At 41.1% G+C, this 14,162-nt stretch overlaps 1 protein-coding gene, 1 non-coding gene and 1 pseudogene across 2 annotated transcripts; all 3 read right to left on the bottom strand.

Moving 5' to 3' along the window:
• Positions 1–2,539: 2,539 nt before the first annotated feature.
• Positions 2,540–2,612, bottom strand: Trnar-acg (transfer RNA arginine (anticodon ACG)). The gene has a single exon. It is a non-coding gene; the product is annotated as a tRNA-Arg (tRNA).
• A 3,287-nt stretch (positions 2,613–5,899) lies between these two features.
• On the bottom strand, positions 5,900–6,859 carry LOC139448364 (uncharacterized). Its single transcript, XM_071229905.1, has one exon. The coding sequence runs from the start codon at positions 6,857–6,859 to the stop codon at positions 5,900–5,902; it is 960 nt and encodes a 319-aa protein (XP_071086006.1).
• A 79-nt stretch (positions 6,860–6,938) lies between these two features.
• Positions 6,939–10,567, bottom strand: LOC139447606 (uncharacterized; annotated as a pseudogene).
• Positions 10,568–14,162: the final 3,595 nt, after the last annotated feature.

Here is a 14,162-nt window from a genome sequence, read left to right as displayed (position 1 = left end):
TGTGTGTGTGTGTGTGTGTGTGTGTGTGTGTGTGTGTTCCAGCTATACAAAAATAGAGTTAAGACCAGACAATCCACTGATTGATATAATGAGCAACGGTCAACGCCGTCGAAGTACGTTGACGTACGCTCACGTCAACCCAGTCAGCCAGCTTCTTACACCGTGTACCAATGGACAATGGCAATGACACCCGTCTTAGGCGTGAAGAAGAACGAACGCCTCAACCACTGGGCTACCCCGTTGCCCCTTTTTCTCATGAACTGATCTCACTTGCGAGTGAAGGGATGTTGTCTCAGAGTTTAATTAAGAATAACGTTTCGCGGATGATTAAGCCATTACTAACAGGAGTGATGTCTCAAGTAGACGCATGTACACGAGTGCTTGATTTATTGCTGTGTTGCGTTCATACATAATTAACACATCATTGTATCAGATCATACCATGTTTATTCCTTGCATACGCCATGAACATTAAACGTATCCTGTTCACATTTGTTTTACCTTGAATTATTTCAAAGTGAGTGAGTGAGTTTGATTTTACGCCGCTTTTTGGGGCTTCACACATTGTACCAATGTCGGGAATCGAACCCGGGTCTTCGGTGAGTGAGTGAGTATGGTTTTACGCCGCTTTTAGCAATATTCCAGCAATATCACGGCGGGGGACACCAGAAATGGGCTTCACACACTGTACCCATGTCGGGAATCGAACCCGGGTCTTCGGCGTGACGAGCGAACGCTTTAACCACTAGGCTACCCGACCGCCCCTCGGGTCTTCGGCGTGAAGTGATGAGCGAACGCTTTTACCACTAGGCTACCCGACCGACCCGAATTATTTCAAAGACAGGCGTTTCTTGAGTGAATGTGTGAGCGAGTGGGCAAGGGAATGAGGGGGGATTACCTACGGTTGGAGAAATGTTTCTTCAACATTGTGGAAGGACGCTTCCGTTGTCCAGTAGAGCGTCTGCCCGAGAGCGGGAGTTCGATGGTTCGATCCCCGGCCGCGTCATACCAAACAACGTTGAAATATGGCACTTGTTGTTACCAAGCCTGGCTCTCGGCATTAAGGGGGATAAAACAAAGACTCATTGGTTCGGAGTGGTGTATCCGTGTTAATTGCGATAGGATGTCTCAGTGGGCTTGCACCATAAAAACGGCATTAGTCCTGACTGGTACAAGCACTGATTGTGCGTTCGTTTGTTCTTTCACGCTGCAGTCAACAATGTTACAGCTACGTCACGACGGCCAATACATAATATAGTGTCTGGACAAGACTAACCAATGACTGATGTTGTGTGCAACGCCCCACGCTTTCAGGGTGTGCGTATTATCAGCGCTACCACCGAGCCTGACCACCAGACACACAATAGTCGCCTCTCAGTTATCAAGTGTTTAACTGTGCTTTTACACTATACGTCAGTGGCACCAGGACGGGGGAGACTGTCTGGTGAGCGGAAGGCTGGGGGTTCGATCCCCGGCCGCGTCAAACCAAACGACGTTAAAAGATGATACCCTTGTTACCCTGCCTGGCGCTCGACATTATAAGGCTGAAACAAGGACTGGTCGGCTCGGAGTCAGTATACTGTGTCTGGGTGGGGTATTAATGTTAAACTGCGGCATGGTATCTCAGTTGGCTCAGTGGGCTAGCACTATAAACTCGGCATTAGTTCGGACTAGTACAAGCAGCCACATACACACACACACAGGTTCATGGACGTCTCTATATACGCGCAATAATCTTGAACGCGACGTTAAACCCCATTTCACCTCACCTCATCTCAGAGGTTTATGATGCACTAATGAACTGAAAATAACGACCCCCTAATGCTTTCATAGTTTTGGATGACCCTTAACAGGATAACCCTCCCTCCCTCCCTGAACAGACAAAATGCAAAAAGCCCTAAATATTTTATCATAATTTACTTTTTAATGACCCTCCCCAAATATGTATATTATTTTTTATGACCCTCCCCTAGTGATGGTCATATGTTTTGCTACTCCAAGAATAGGCTTCAAACAGTGTATCCACTACAAGAATAGGTTTCAAACAGTGCGTCCATGTATCGAAACGAACCCGGATTGTCGACGTTAAAACCAACGCTTTAAGGGCTATCCTGCGGCGCGGCTCATGTGTGAGTGTGTGTGTGCGTGCGTGCGTGCATGCGTGCGTGCCTGTGTGTGAGTGCGCGCGTGCTTCAGAATATATAAATGGTTCTTTGGAGTACGACTACAAGAGCCTGATCTCGCGATTTATTTTGGTCGTCTCCTACTACCATCTTCGTTTGCTGTGCAACAATTATAACCTGGAATTTATCACCACATGGGACCCTGAACATTAAAGGGGCCGGCTATGAGAACTGACAATTATGTGCAACGAAATATATTCCACGCTAACGTCATCACTAGTAACATTTACTATTTTGGATAAATGTATCATGAAGTATATACTTATTAGTTTCATATTTCAATAAGTACATTTAGATCAGGGGCTAAATGCTTTCAACCCATTCAAAATAACACTTATGAGTTAAAAAAAAAATGTTCGAGCGTGCCAGGATTCGAACCTGGAATCTTCTGATCCGTAGTCAGACGCGTTATCCGTTGCGCCACACGCCCGTCTGACTCACGACGTGAAAATCAAGCTATAAGTACAACACTCCCACACTATATCCGGTCAATTACATCTATAGAGAAGGTTCATCATCTGTTGAAACAACCACCGAGAATTATTCGAATATATTGATGAGAAGTTGAACTAAATCGTAAATGTGAAAAAAATCCATAGCCAGCTACACTGCCAAGCAAGAGTTATCTCCCTTGCTTGGTTTCGCGCCAAATACAGCCATGTCAGAAAATAGCGCGTTTCTGTTGGATCATAATCACCATATAAAACAAGCATTCTGAAAGAAACTAAAAATTGGAAATATATTTGTAAAATTATCCTTTATTATTACAAAGACATAAAGTCATAAATGTGATACAGTACATAATTAATATCGGAGACACACAATCTGTCAACATCACATTTTTCAGCGAGCCTATATTGTCTAGTGTTCAAAGCAAACAATCACAACAAATGCAACTTCTGGCCAGACGGACACGTATGACTTTAAAAAATTGTAAATAGATTCCCTTTCAATTTTTGGACTGTGAAACTTATCAGAGACCATAAAATATTTCATATTTAATATTTTATGGTCTCTGAACTGAAATAAATATAGATTCTAGATCTAGACCTATATAGTGTTTATGTGGGCCAATACCATACCTAGCTCCCGACATTGACTATATATGAACAATGTTGATACAAAAGCCTTTTTTTAGAGTAATGAAAGACACACATTACTGAGGGAGTCAAAACTCAAATTTCCAAATTGAAATATTGGCATCCATGCAGGTACATCTACCAGAAAATTATTTCATGGTATCACAGACCGTAAATATAGATTATTTAGCATCCATGATGGTACACAGGGTATACTGCAGTATGTTAGCTACAGGATCTGGAACAGGGCTTCCATTTATACTCAGTATCAAATGTATATATATATCTGTGTAAAATATCTGCTTGATAACGACACAGATAACACATGATATACATGACATACACACACAAACAGGCTATATATTTATGTTCATGTAGAGGTCTGATTAATATGTCTATGCAGAAACATCGTCATAAGTGGACAAAATGATGGTAAAATGTCATTTGGTCTGAAAATACAAAACCATTGGCCAGCATGAAAATATCTATGACGGTTTTGTGATTAAAACAATAAAATTCCTGATATTTCCCTGATTCCAGGCTTGTCTTGGAATTCCTGAATAGTCTTTAAAAAAGGACAAGGTGTCATAAGTGCCCTTTTAGGACAAAATTTAAGAAACGATCACAACTTGCAGAAATTATTATGAATTATTTATAAAATGTGTTCATATGAATGAGAATTTGATTTTTTCTCTCACCAGAGTGCTGTCTATGTTAAACATATTGTGACATACCAATGGCCACCTTCATTGAACACCTGGCCATACACCTAGACAACAGAGCCAATCTCAATACCTTAGGTCCTGTCACTCAGTGTGATAAATAATGAAATTAATACAAAAAATCTAAAAAGAGATTGAATATTAATTCATCCTTAAATAATAAGTAGAAATATAGATAGGAACAAACAATTCAGTCCATAGATATTGTTCTAAAACAATAATTTGTCCCAGAAGAAGTTAAAAGTGGTGTCATAAACAGAAACTGACATAGTAATTTATTGTAAATTTGAGGGACTTATTTTTTCAATCAAGCATATTGACTCTCCTTTCCCCTAGTATTTTTTTTTATCTCATAAGGTATTTACAATTCAATGTCAGGACAGCTACTAGCCATGAAATAAAATCTGTTCTTTCACTGTTCTTTTCAGCTCAAGCAAGGTGGCCAACAATAATTAAACACTACAAAACAATACATGATGTCCCATTTCCCTATTGAGGAAACTGTAGACATTAATTCAATCAAAAAGTAAATATTGAAAAAGTGTCAATATAAGATATATATACGACAGATGACAGAATGAATCAACACAATCACCAGATATACACCAGGATATATAGAAGCAATAGACAACTGCCATTCATTCACAAATTCAGCAGTATTAAACAGGCAGACAAACACATCAAACACTGTACTAACACTAGTGCTCAAGACACAGAGTTGATAGGAAATTAGGGATATTCTGAAATATCTTATATTTCAGCATGTAATATGAGTCCGTGATCTGCACAGAATTCAGGATGGTCAAACTATACTGAGTGAGTAAGTTGGGTTTAACGCCGCTTTTAACAATATTCCAGTCATATCGTGGCCTGTCAGCTCAATGATGGAGGAAAGCCACAAGTGATGCAGGTGTCAGACGTTTAACACTTCAGTGAAACCTACGAGCACAGGTATGGTGCTGACAAACCTAGAAACATAATCGGGGCGAACCGGGATTAGAACCCACAGTCATAGGTGTCTGGCGAGCCAAAGGAACATAACTCTGCACAGCGAATTGCAGCGCCTTAGACGACTGGGCCACCAGTGCCCCTGAAGCTATACTGAAGGTCATAATATAAGGAACAGCAACCTTATCTTTATAAGGGATATTGATACAGTATTTTACGTATTTTAAGAAAAAAGTCTTTAGTCTACAAAAGTGGGTTCAAAAATCATTTAGAGTACCCCTGCAAAATGTTTCAGTAGTTCAGAAACATTTACTTGATTTCATGAGCATTAACGTAAATGATTAAATATTTTAATTATTTGCCCTAAGTTTAATCTTTTTAAAGCTTGAGATATCTTTAACTTACCTTGTTAAAACAGCTCAATAAATACAACATAAAGAAGGTCAACACTACATTGAGACTCAGCCAGTTTGAACCAATATTTCACTTGCCCATTAAAAATGTTACTGGTCACGGGCTTGGGTACTGAGTTATGTCCAACACTGTTGGGCTTTCCTGTTCCTGCTTGTTATCACATTAGGGCTTAGTGTTGATTCAAACAACAGAGAAAGATTTGCACAATTATCAGACATTTACAGGGAAACACAGGTAGAAACATTAGGTGAATAATACAGGTTTTAATAAAATATCATCAGGAAGTTAAAAATATTTTGGCATAAAAATGTCCAGTGAGCAACAGTGAAACAGGAATGTATAGACTTCCCAGAAACAGCAACAGACTGGGAAATGTGCAAATTGTGCAAATACAGGATGCTGGGCTGAGATGGTTCGACCTTGGTGCCCATGCTACTAACATGACACCGACAGCTTTGCTGGTAGTACCTGATTATCAAGGTACCCATACTGTGAGTACCTGACTTGAATACCCAAGCTCATACTCGTACCTGACCCTGGTACCCATGCTGCTACTAGTACCAGACCTGGGTACCCATTCTGCTTCTAGTATCTGACCTGACCCGGGTACCCATGCTGCTACTAGTACTTGACCTGACCCGGGTACCCATTCTGCTTCTAGTATCTGACCTGACCCGGGTACCCATGCTGCTACTAGTACCTGACCTGACCCGGGTACCCATGCTGCTACTAGTACTTGACCTGACCCGGGTACCCATGCTGCTACTAGTATCTGACCTGACCCGGGTACCCATGCTGCTACTAGTACTTGACCAGACCTGGGTACCCATGCTGCTACTAGTATCTGACCTGACCCGGGTACCCATGCTGCTACTAGTACTTGACCAGACCTGGGTACCCAAGCTGCTAATAGTACCTGACCTGACCCGGGTACCCATGCTGCTATTAGTACCTGACCTGACCCGGGTACCCATGCTGCTACTAGTACTTGACCAGACCTGGGTACCCATGCTGCTACTAGTACCTGACCTGACCCGGGTACCCATGCTGCTACTAGTACCTGACCTGACCCGGGTACCCATGCTGCTACTAGTATCTGACCTGACCCGGGTACCCATGCTGCTACTAGTACTTGACCAGACCTGGGTACCCATGCTGCTACTAGTACTTGACCAGACCCGGGTACCCATGCTGCTACTAGTACCTGACCTGACCCGGGTACCCAAGCTGCTACTAGTACCTGACCTGACCCGGGTATCCATGCTGCTACTAGTATCTGACCTGACCCGGGTATCCATGCTGCTACTAGTACCTGACCTGACCCGGGTATCCATGCTGCTACTAGAACCTGACCTGACCTGGGTACCCATGCTGCTACTAGTATCTGACCTGACCCGGGTATCCATGCTGCTACTAGTATCTGACCTGACCCGGGTACCCATGCTGCTACTAGAACCTGACCTGACCAGTGTACCCATGCTGCTACTAGTACCTGACCTGACCCGGGTACCCATGCTGCTACAAGTACCTGACCTGACCCGGGTATCCATGCTGCTACTAGTACCTGACCTGACCCGGGTATCCATGCTGCTACTAGTACCTGACCCGGGTACCCATGCTGCTACTAGTACCTGACCTGACCCGGGTATCCATGCTGCTACTAGTACCTGACCTGACCCGGGTACCCATGCTGCTACTAGTACCTGACCTGACCCGGGTACCCATGCTGCTACTAGTACCTGACCTGACCCGGGTATCCATGCTGCTACTAGTACCTTACCTGACCTTGGTACCCATGCTGCTACTAGTACCTGACCTGATCCGGGTACCCATGCTGCTACTAGTACCTGACCTGACCCGGGTACCCATGCTGCTACAAGTGCCTGACCTGACCTGGGTACCCATGCTGCTACTAGTACCTGACCTGACCCGGGTATCCATGCTGCTACTAGCACCTGACCTGACCCGGGTACCCATGCTGCTACAAGTGCCTGACCTGACCTGGGTACCCATGCTGCTACTAGTACCTGACCTGACCCGGGTATCCATGCTGCTACTAGTACCTGACCTGACCTGGGTACCCATGCTGCTACAAGTGCCTGACCTGACCTGGGTACCCATGCTGCTACTAGTACCTGACCTGACCCGGGTACCCATGTTGCTACTAGTACCTGACCTGACCCAGGTATCCATGCTGCTACTAGTACCTGACCTGACCCGGGTATCCATGCTGCTACTAGTACCTGACCTGACCCAGGTATCCATGCTGCTACTAGTACCTGACCTGACCCAGGTATCCATGCTGCTACTAGTACCTGACCCGGGTACCCATGTTGCTACTAGTACCTGACCCGGGTATCCATGCTGCTACTAGAACCTGACCTGACCTGGGTACCCATGCTGCTACTAGTACCTGACCTGACCCGGGTATCCATGCTGCTACTAGTACCTGACCTGACCCGGGTACCCATGCTGCTACTAGTACCTGACCTGACCCGGGTATCCATGCTGCTACTAGTATCTGACCTGACTTGGGTACCCATGCTGCTACAAGTGCCTGACCTGACCTGACCTGACCCGGGTATCCATGCTGCTACTAGTACCTGACCTGACTTGGGTACCCATGCTGCTACTAGTACCTGACCTGACCTTGGTACCCAAGCTTCTACTATTATAAGACCTGACCCGGGTACCCATGCTACAATACAGTACTCACCCAACCAGTGTCCATTTTCAGTTGCCATTATGCCATACAGATTTTCACACATTCATTGCAACAGATCAGGGAACCCTGGGTCATGGGTAATCCAGGTAACACATTTTGCTGACCCACCCCGCTACAAGGAAGAACCACCCTGCTACAAGGAAGAACCACCAAGCCTCAACATTATCAACATACGTACATAGATCACATTGTAGAGAAGAATTTGCAGAAAGCCAACAGCTCATTACATACAATCACTGTTTACAATCACTCCATTAGCCGAGGATAAAACATCTCCATCTGTGACAGCATCCTCTACATCTACAACTACAATAAAAGCAGCCAATAATAATCTCATTTAACATCTTGTAACTAAACTATCACAACTTCAACTTGACAGAATAACTGCATAAAATAATAGACAATAATTATCTAAACTGGCCACAGAAGCTTAGCGCACCAACTTTTAAAAAGTATTATGATAATTATCATTATTTTATTCTCACTGCCATGCATAATGAAGCATCTGATGCAACTCACATATCACACGGCATTCACAGTATAAATGAATATCAAAACTGGGTATAATACCATGATATAAAATTCAAACAACAAACATGTATTCTACTACATGGTGCATTATCAATCATAACATTTTTTACAAATATCTCACTTGAACAGTCAGCTGAGGTCTAAGCAAATGTTCACAGATTGGACTCATCTCACTGCAGACCTCACAGGCTTGTCAGTTGTCTCCCCTGTTTATCACAGGTCAGAGTGACATAAAAGATGGATGCATTGTTTGACATCATAAACCTCCAGTGACGTCATCCTATTGTTCTCCAGTCAGGTTAAATCTCATAAACAGGGATGTGATAATATCCGGGGGCTTCAATACAATATCCCAGGATTTTATATAATATCCAAATTAATCTTAAACATTCCAGATTTTTAATTGTTTGAGATGAACAGACCAATGTCTGTGTCTATGAGTGTTCTAGTCAATTCCAATCTCCAACAAGATGCCTCTCTGATGAAGAGGAAGATCTGACAAATTCCCTATGGTCAGCAGTATCAGGTGAACTCTCAAATCACCATACCTGATTTCTGTATCTAAGAAACAAACAGGCAGTTCCGAATGGAAAATATAAAGGCTGCACTTTAATATTGCAAGGGACATTTTCTAACCCTTTTATTTCTAAACCTCATTAGTATCTACACCCAGTAGGGGGTACTACACAGGGAATACTTGTGTAATGCATTGGTTTTCTAATTGGAATATTTGAATCAAGGTAGTAAAGAAAAGATGATGAATCATTTCAGAAAGCTGCCATCTGATTGGCTTGAGAACCCATGCATTCTTCATTAAGATTGGATAAAGTTTGCTGACATGATCAGTGGAGGGGTTGCCAAATCTTCACACACATCAGAGTAACAGATCAGAATTTTAATGAGTTTGAGGAAATTTCCACTTCTTTGGTCTGCTTGCACTTCTAAGCACATATGTACAAATGACAGAATGGAAAATTAATACAATTATACATTTTATAGGAAATGGCCTACACATGCAAACTGTAAATTGTTTGAAGTCATTCAAATCTTCCAAAGATAGTCACCGGTGGAGAGAGTTGTTTTGATTTGGCTGCCGGCTATAGATTGTGCTCATCTCGTGATACTCTAAGTGCACTTGACGTCATAAAATCCGATGGTATTTGGATGTAAGTATCACAATAAGTGTCCAAAGTGTCATGTCTCAAGTGGAAGGCACAAGATGATCACTCGACCACCACATGTTGTTATGTGGCAGTAGAGGCTGCTGTATGTATATTTGTAGTGATTGTCAGTGACAGCAACTGATTAAAGTGCTCGCAAAATGTTATTGAAGTGCTCGTAAAATGTCGTGGCAGTGAATAATCTGCCCCCTGTTGTTTTCGAACACAGGACGCGTCATCGTTTGAGAAGATTCGGGAGGAGACAGTTTCTAGAAGGCTGGCTGTTTCTTTATAACAGTGACACTAGGGCGACTCGAGGCCTTTTTTCGACTCACGACTTTTGTACATGCCCAGTGTGGTCTGGGTACCTATTTGTGAGTGCCGAATTCCTGCCAGCTTCGAACACGATTCTGGATTCAGAACAGATTCAGAACGGATTCAGAACAGAGACAGAACGGATTCAGAGCGGAGACAGGCCTCTTTCTAGACATTCAACAGTGACAAAATTCTGGATATTCATGAGTGCACTTTCATTAATTGTAGGGTCTGTTAGTTATTGCTGCTGTCACTTATTTCACCAACTGTATTGCCTTTTGCAATATTTGCCTCGTAACAAATATGTAGTACTTGCCTGTTACCATAGCCCCTGTGTCTAGACGGTGGGATGGGCAGAGTGGGATGGGCAGAGTGGGAGGTGCGGTGGTCATGGTGGGTGCATGGCTTGACATTCACAGTACTATGCCTCTTGCAGGACAAATCAATGATATCCTTACGACAGAAATGGAGCCTAATACTAAGGGATGTAATTTATTACATTAGGGGTGGGGAATGGGGAGTGGGCGGGGAAATGGGTTGGGGCGGGGGATGGGAGGGGGGGGATGTGTGTGTCTGTGTGTAGGGGTTGGGGTTGGGGTTGGGGTTGGGGTTGGGGGGTTGGGGTTGGGGGGTTGGGTGGGGGCATGAACATAGGACAACTAAAGGGGGCTGCCAAATTTTTTATCAACAATATTGGGTAGTGGTGAAAAAATGTTACCTAAAATAGGGTCGGGGGGTCAGAAAACATAGCTAACACAATAAAAAGACATTCATTCCCATGGCAGGAATGAGGCATAGCGTAAGTGCAGAATTTGAACGCATCTGTGAACTAACAGAAGACTACACTGGCATGAAACAAACTGTAATAGATATAAATATTCTGTAATGGAAAAAAGATCAAAGTACTACAAACGTGGAAAAAAATAACCCTTTGAACTTTGATAATGATACTCTACAAAAAAACTGATTCTGAGAAAAAAATTATTTTTTAATCTATTTCTTTTAAGCCAAACTGTTTGGAAAACTTTGCTTACACCAAGTAATTGAAAACAAATGGCCTAAACGTGTCTAAGAGGTCTTTTTGTCACCGTGGAATTACACAAAGTATTATACATGTCATATGCACCGTGGTAATTATGGTCAATGGTTAAAAACATATCTAATAATAATCATCATAAGTAAATTAGGTGATAATAATTACCAGCTTCCTTTATCTTGGACAAATATCGACATAAAATGTTAAATAAATATTTCATCTTCCAGGATATTGTAAAATATAATTGATATATATATATATATATATATTTCACTAAAAGTAACATAGATGAATTATCTCGTTGGGTAGTATAAAATTACGACATCAAAACACAACAATACATTTGAGATCAGTAAATTATTCACATTTTGATAAAAGCAAATACATGTCATCAAAGTTAGGAACCTTATTAGTCAACAACGTACTCCTGAAGTAAAAAGTCCCCTTCACATGGATTTGCATTAAATAGGTGTACGAAAAAAATATTATTTTCTGAAAAATTTATACAGTGGTGTATGAATAAAGCTGAAAGTGAGACAATACTAATATGGTTTTTGTCCAGGGTCCGTATTTGGCATAGTATTTATGGTGACAATACCACCCTTCTTAACACGATGGTGTATGGATGAACTTATCATGTTGATAAGAAACAGACAAAGGACTGTTGTTTGTGTGGAAATATTTGACTAATTATTTATGCAAATTCATGAAAATGTAACATATATGTAGGACAGAGATCTGAAGCAGGACTCTAATCCGTAGCAGGTTCTCAGATCCATGGCAGATCCTAATTGTAACATGACGTCATGTTAGCAGTGATGTTTGATTTAAGTACGCGCCAGTATCTGCCCTATTTGTGGAATCGGCCATAGATCTGAGAATCCGTCACAGATCAGAGTCCTACCATGGATCTGAGTCCTACATATATATTTCAGAAAAGAAGTTAAGCACCACCTCGACCATTCATATTACTATAGTTCATCTGTCATGGCAGACATGGCAGACTTGACAGATGAACTACAGGAATATGAAACAATCAAGGAAAGAATGGCATGACAGATTAACTTCATTTGTGAAAGAATTGGGTGGTGCTTAACTTCTCTTGAGTAGTATATTACAGGGTAAAGGCTGAGTTTTACGGCCAAAATCCGGGGATGGAAATTAGCACTTGCCCGTTAGCCCGGACTGGCTTTGCTGGTGTTAATGTTATTGTAGAATTTCAAACATTTGGGGTATTTTGCCATATGGTATCACTGTTCTAGTTCATAGACTTTCTTGGTTAATTTCCATCCCTGTAAAATCCAAGTGATAGAATAGGAGGTTGACCAACACCCTAGATGAACATTGTTTGAAAGTTTTTTTCAGGACAACGGTCAAGGAGGTTGACCAACACCCTAGATGAACATTGTTTGAAAGTATTTTGCAGGACAACGGTCAAGGAGGTTGACCAACACCCTAGATGAACATTGTTTGAAAGTATTTTGCAGGACAACGGTTAACAATATATGTTAACAGTTTGACCTAGATCAGCCAATACCCATTAACATACAGTATGCAAATCATTTTCAGTGTTTGCTGACGAATGCTGTGACAATGTTTATAGAATCAATATACCTGACATTACTAAATGGTCAGTTTCGAACATCACGTAAATGATTACTGTATTCGACGTAATAAGCGCCCCGCTCTAAAAAGCGCCCACAGTGACACTTGCTAAGATATTAGCTAGTAAACAATCCCAATTAGCACTCCTTTTGATTGATAAATGTACACAAGACTTATTTATTCATGAATACTCATGTGTTATATGCACCCTTAATTATGGGAAATTAAATAATGGAAAAATATATCTGTCGTACATAAATATTTCAGCATAAATAACGATATTTATCTTTCAACTCAGTTTTTTTTCACCCAAATAATATTCTAATAAGAGCCCCCTATTTCTAATTTTGAAAGCGCCCTGGGCGCTTATTACGTCGAATACAGTATGTACATTTCTAAACTCTAAATCATACAAAGATATAAAAAAATATAACTGAACTTTGGTAACAGGCAAATTCGACTTAATTTCATGCTAATTGTCAGTATCTACATCATGTGAAAGATTATGTACTTTTCTAACACTAAATAATACAAAGTTAAAAAAATAACTGACCTTTGGTAACAGGCAAATTCGACTTACTTTCATGCTAATTGTAAGGTATCCACATCACGAAAAAGATTATGTACTTTTCGAAACCATAAACAATTTGGCTCCCTGCAAATATGTCTTGCATTATTATCAGGGGTCAAAAACAACAATTGTTGTCAATGACATACTGACAGACTGAATACCAACTCCATTTCCTGAGGGAAGGACCATTTAATATGTAGGGGGAGGGGTGCAGGGAAGCTGTCAGAAATATATGTTTAGATGGGCATTGTCTAAAGACAATTGTTCTTTTTTCACATAACATTTTTTCCAGGACAGTATTTTCTTTTGTATAACTTGAGTCAAAATTCAATTTTACCAGTATGTTCAGGAACAAAAAAATCCCACCCCTACACCCCCGAATATAAAATGGTTGGTCTCTAACAGTAGCAGGTTAAATATCTAAAACAAACACTTTACTTCATTTAGGATGAGAAGTGCTGTGTTTTCATGTGTCAGTCAGATTAATTAACTCATCACGCTGCTCTAAATATCCTAAATAGAGATTCTAAGAGGGACACAAACATTGATGTTCGTATGCACACCTAACAATAGCACCATCGTTGTGATGACTTTCCACTAACTACATCATTAGTTCATATATTAGTATGTACAGCTAGAGTTATCCATTAGTGAAAGGAACACTAACATTCTTAATGTTTTGATTTTTTAAATTTTTTGAATTTAAAAAAACAATTGAATTTCAGTAAGGATAAGAATTTATGGATGAACAAGTTTTTTATTACAATTATGAGCTGAAGTTGTTCATCCATAAATTCTTATCCTTACTTAGTACTCCAACTTCTAAATGCCTATTAAAGAAGTTAATTGATTTTCAGTTTTCTGTTAGGCTGTT

The sequence above is a fragment of the Haliotis cracherodii genome, unplaced genomic scaffold (genome assembly GCF_022045235.1).
Source record: "Haliotis cracherodii isolate W230 unplaced genomic scaffold, xgHalCrac1.p SCAF_7, whole genome shotgun sequence".
NCBI lineage: Eukaryota > Metazoa > Mollusca > Gastropoda > Lepetellida > Haliotidae > Haliotis > Haliotis cracherodii.
This window is presented reverse-complemented; position numbering and strand designations above follow the sequence as displayed.

What these genes read in the sequence shown, in the direction of transcription:
- LOC139448364 (XM_071229905.1), bottom strand. Translation starts at nt 6,859, where the DNA reads ATGGGTACCCGGGTCAGGTCAGGTACTAGTAGCAGCATGGGTACACTG.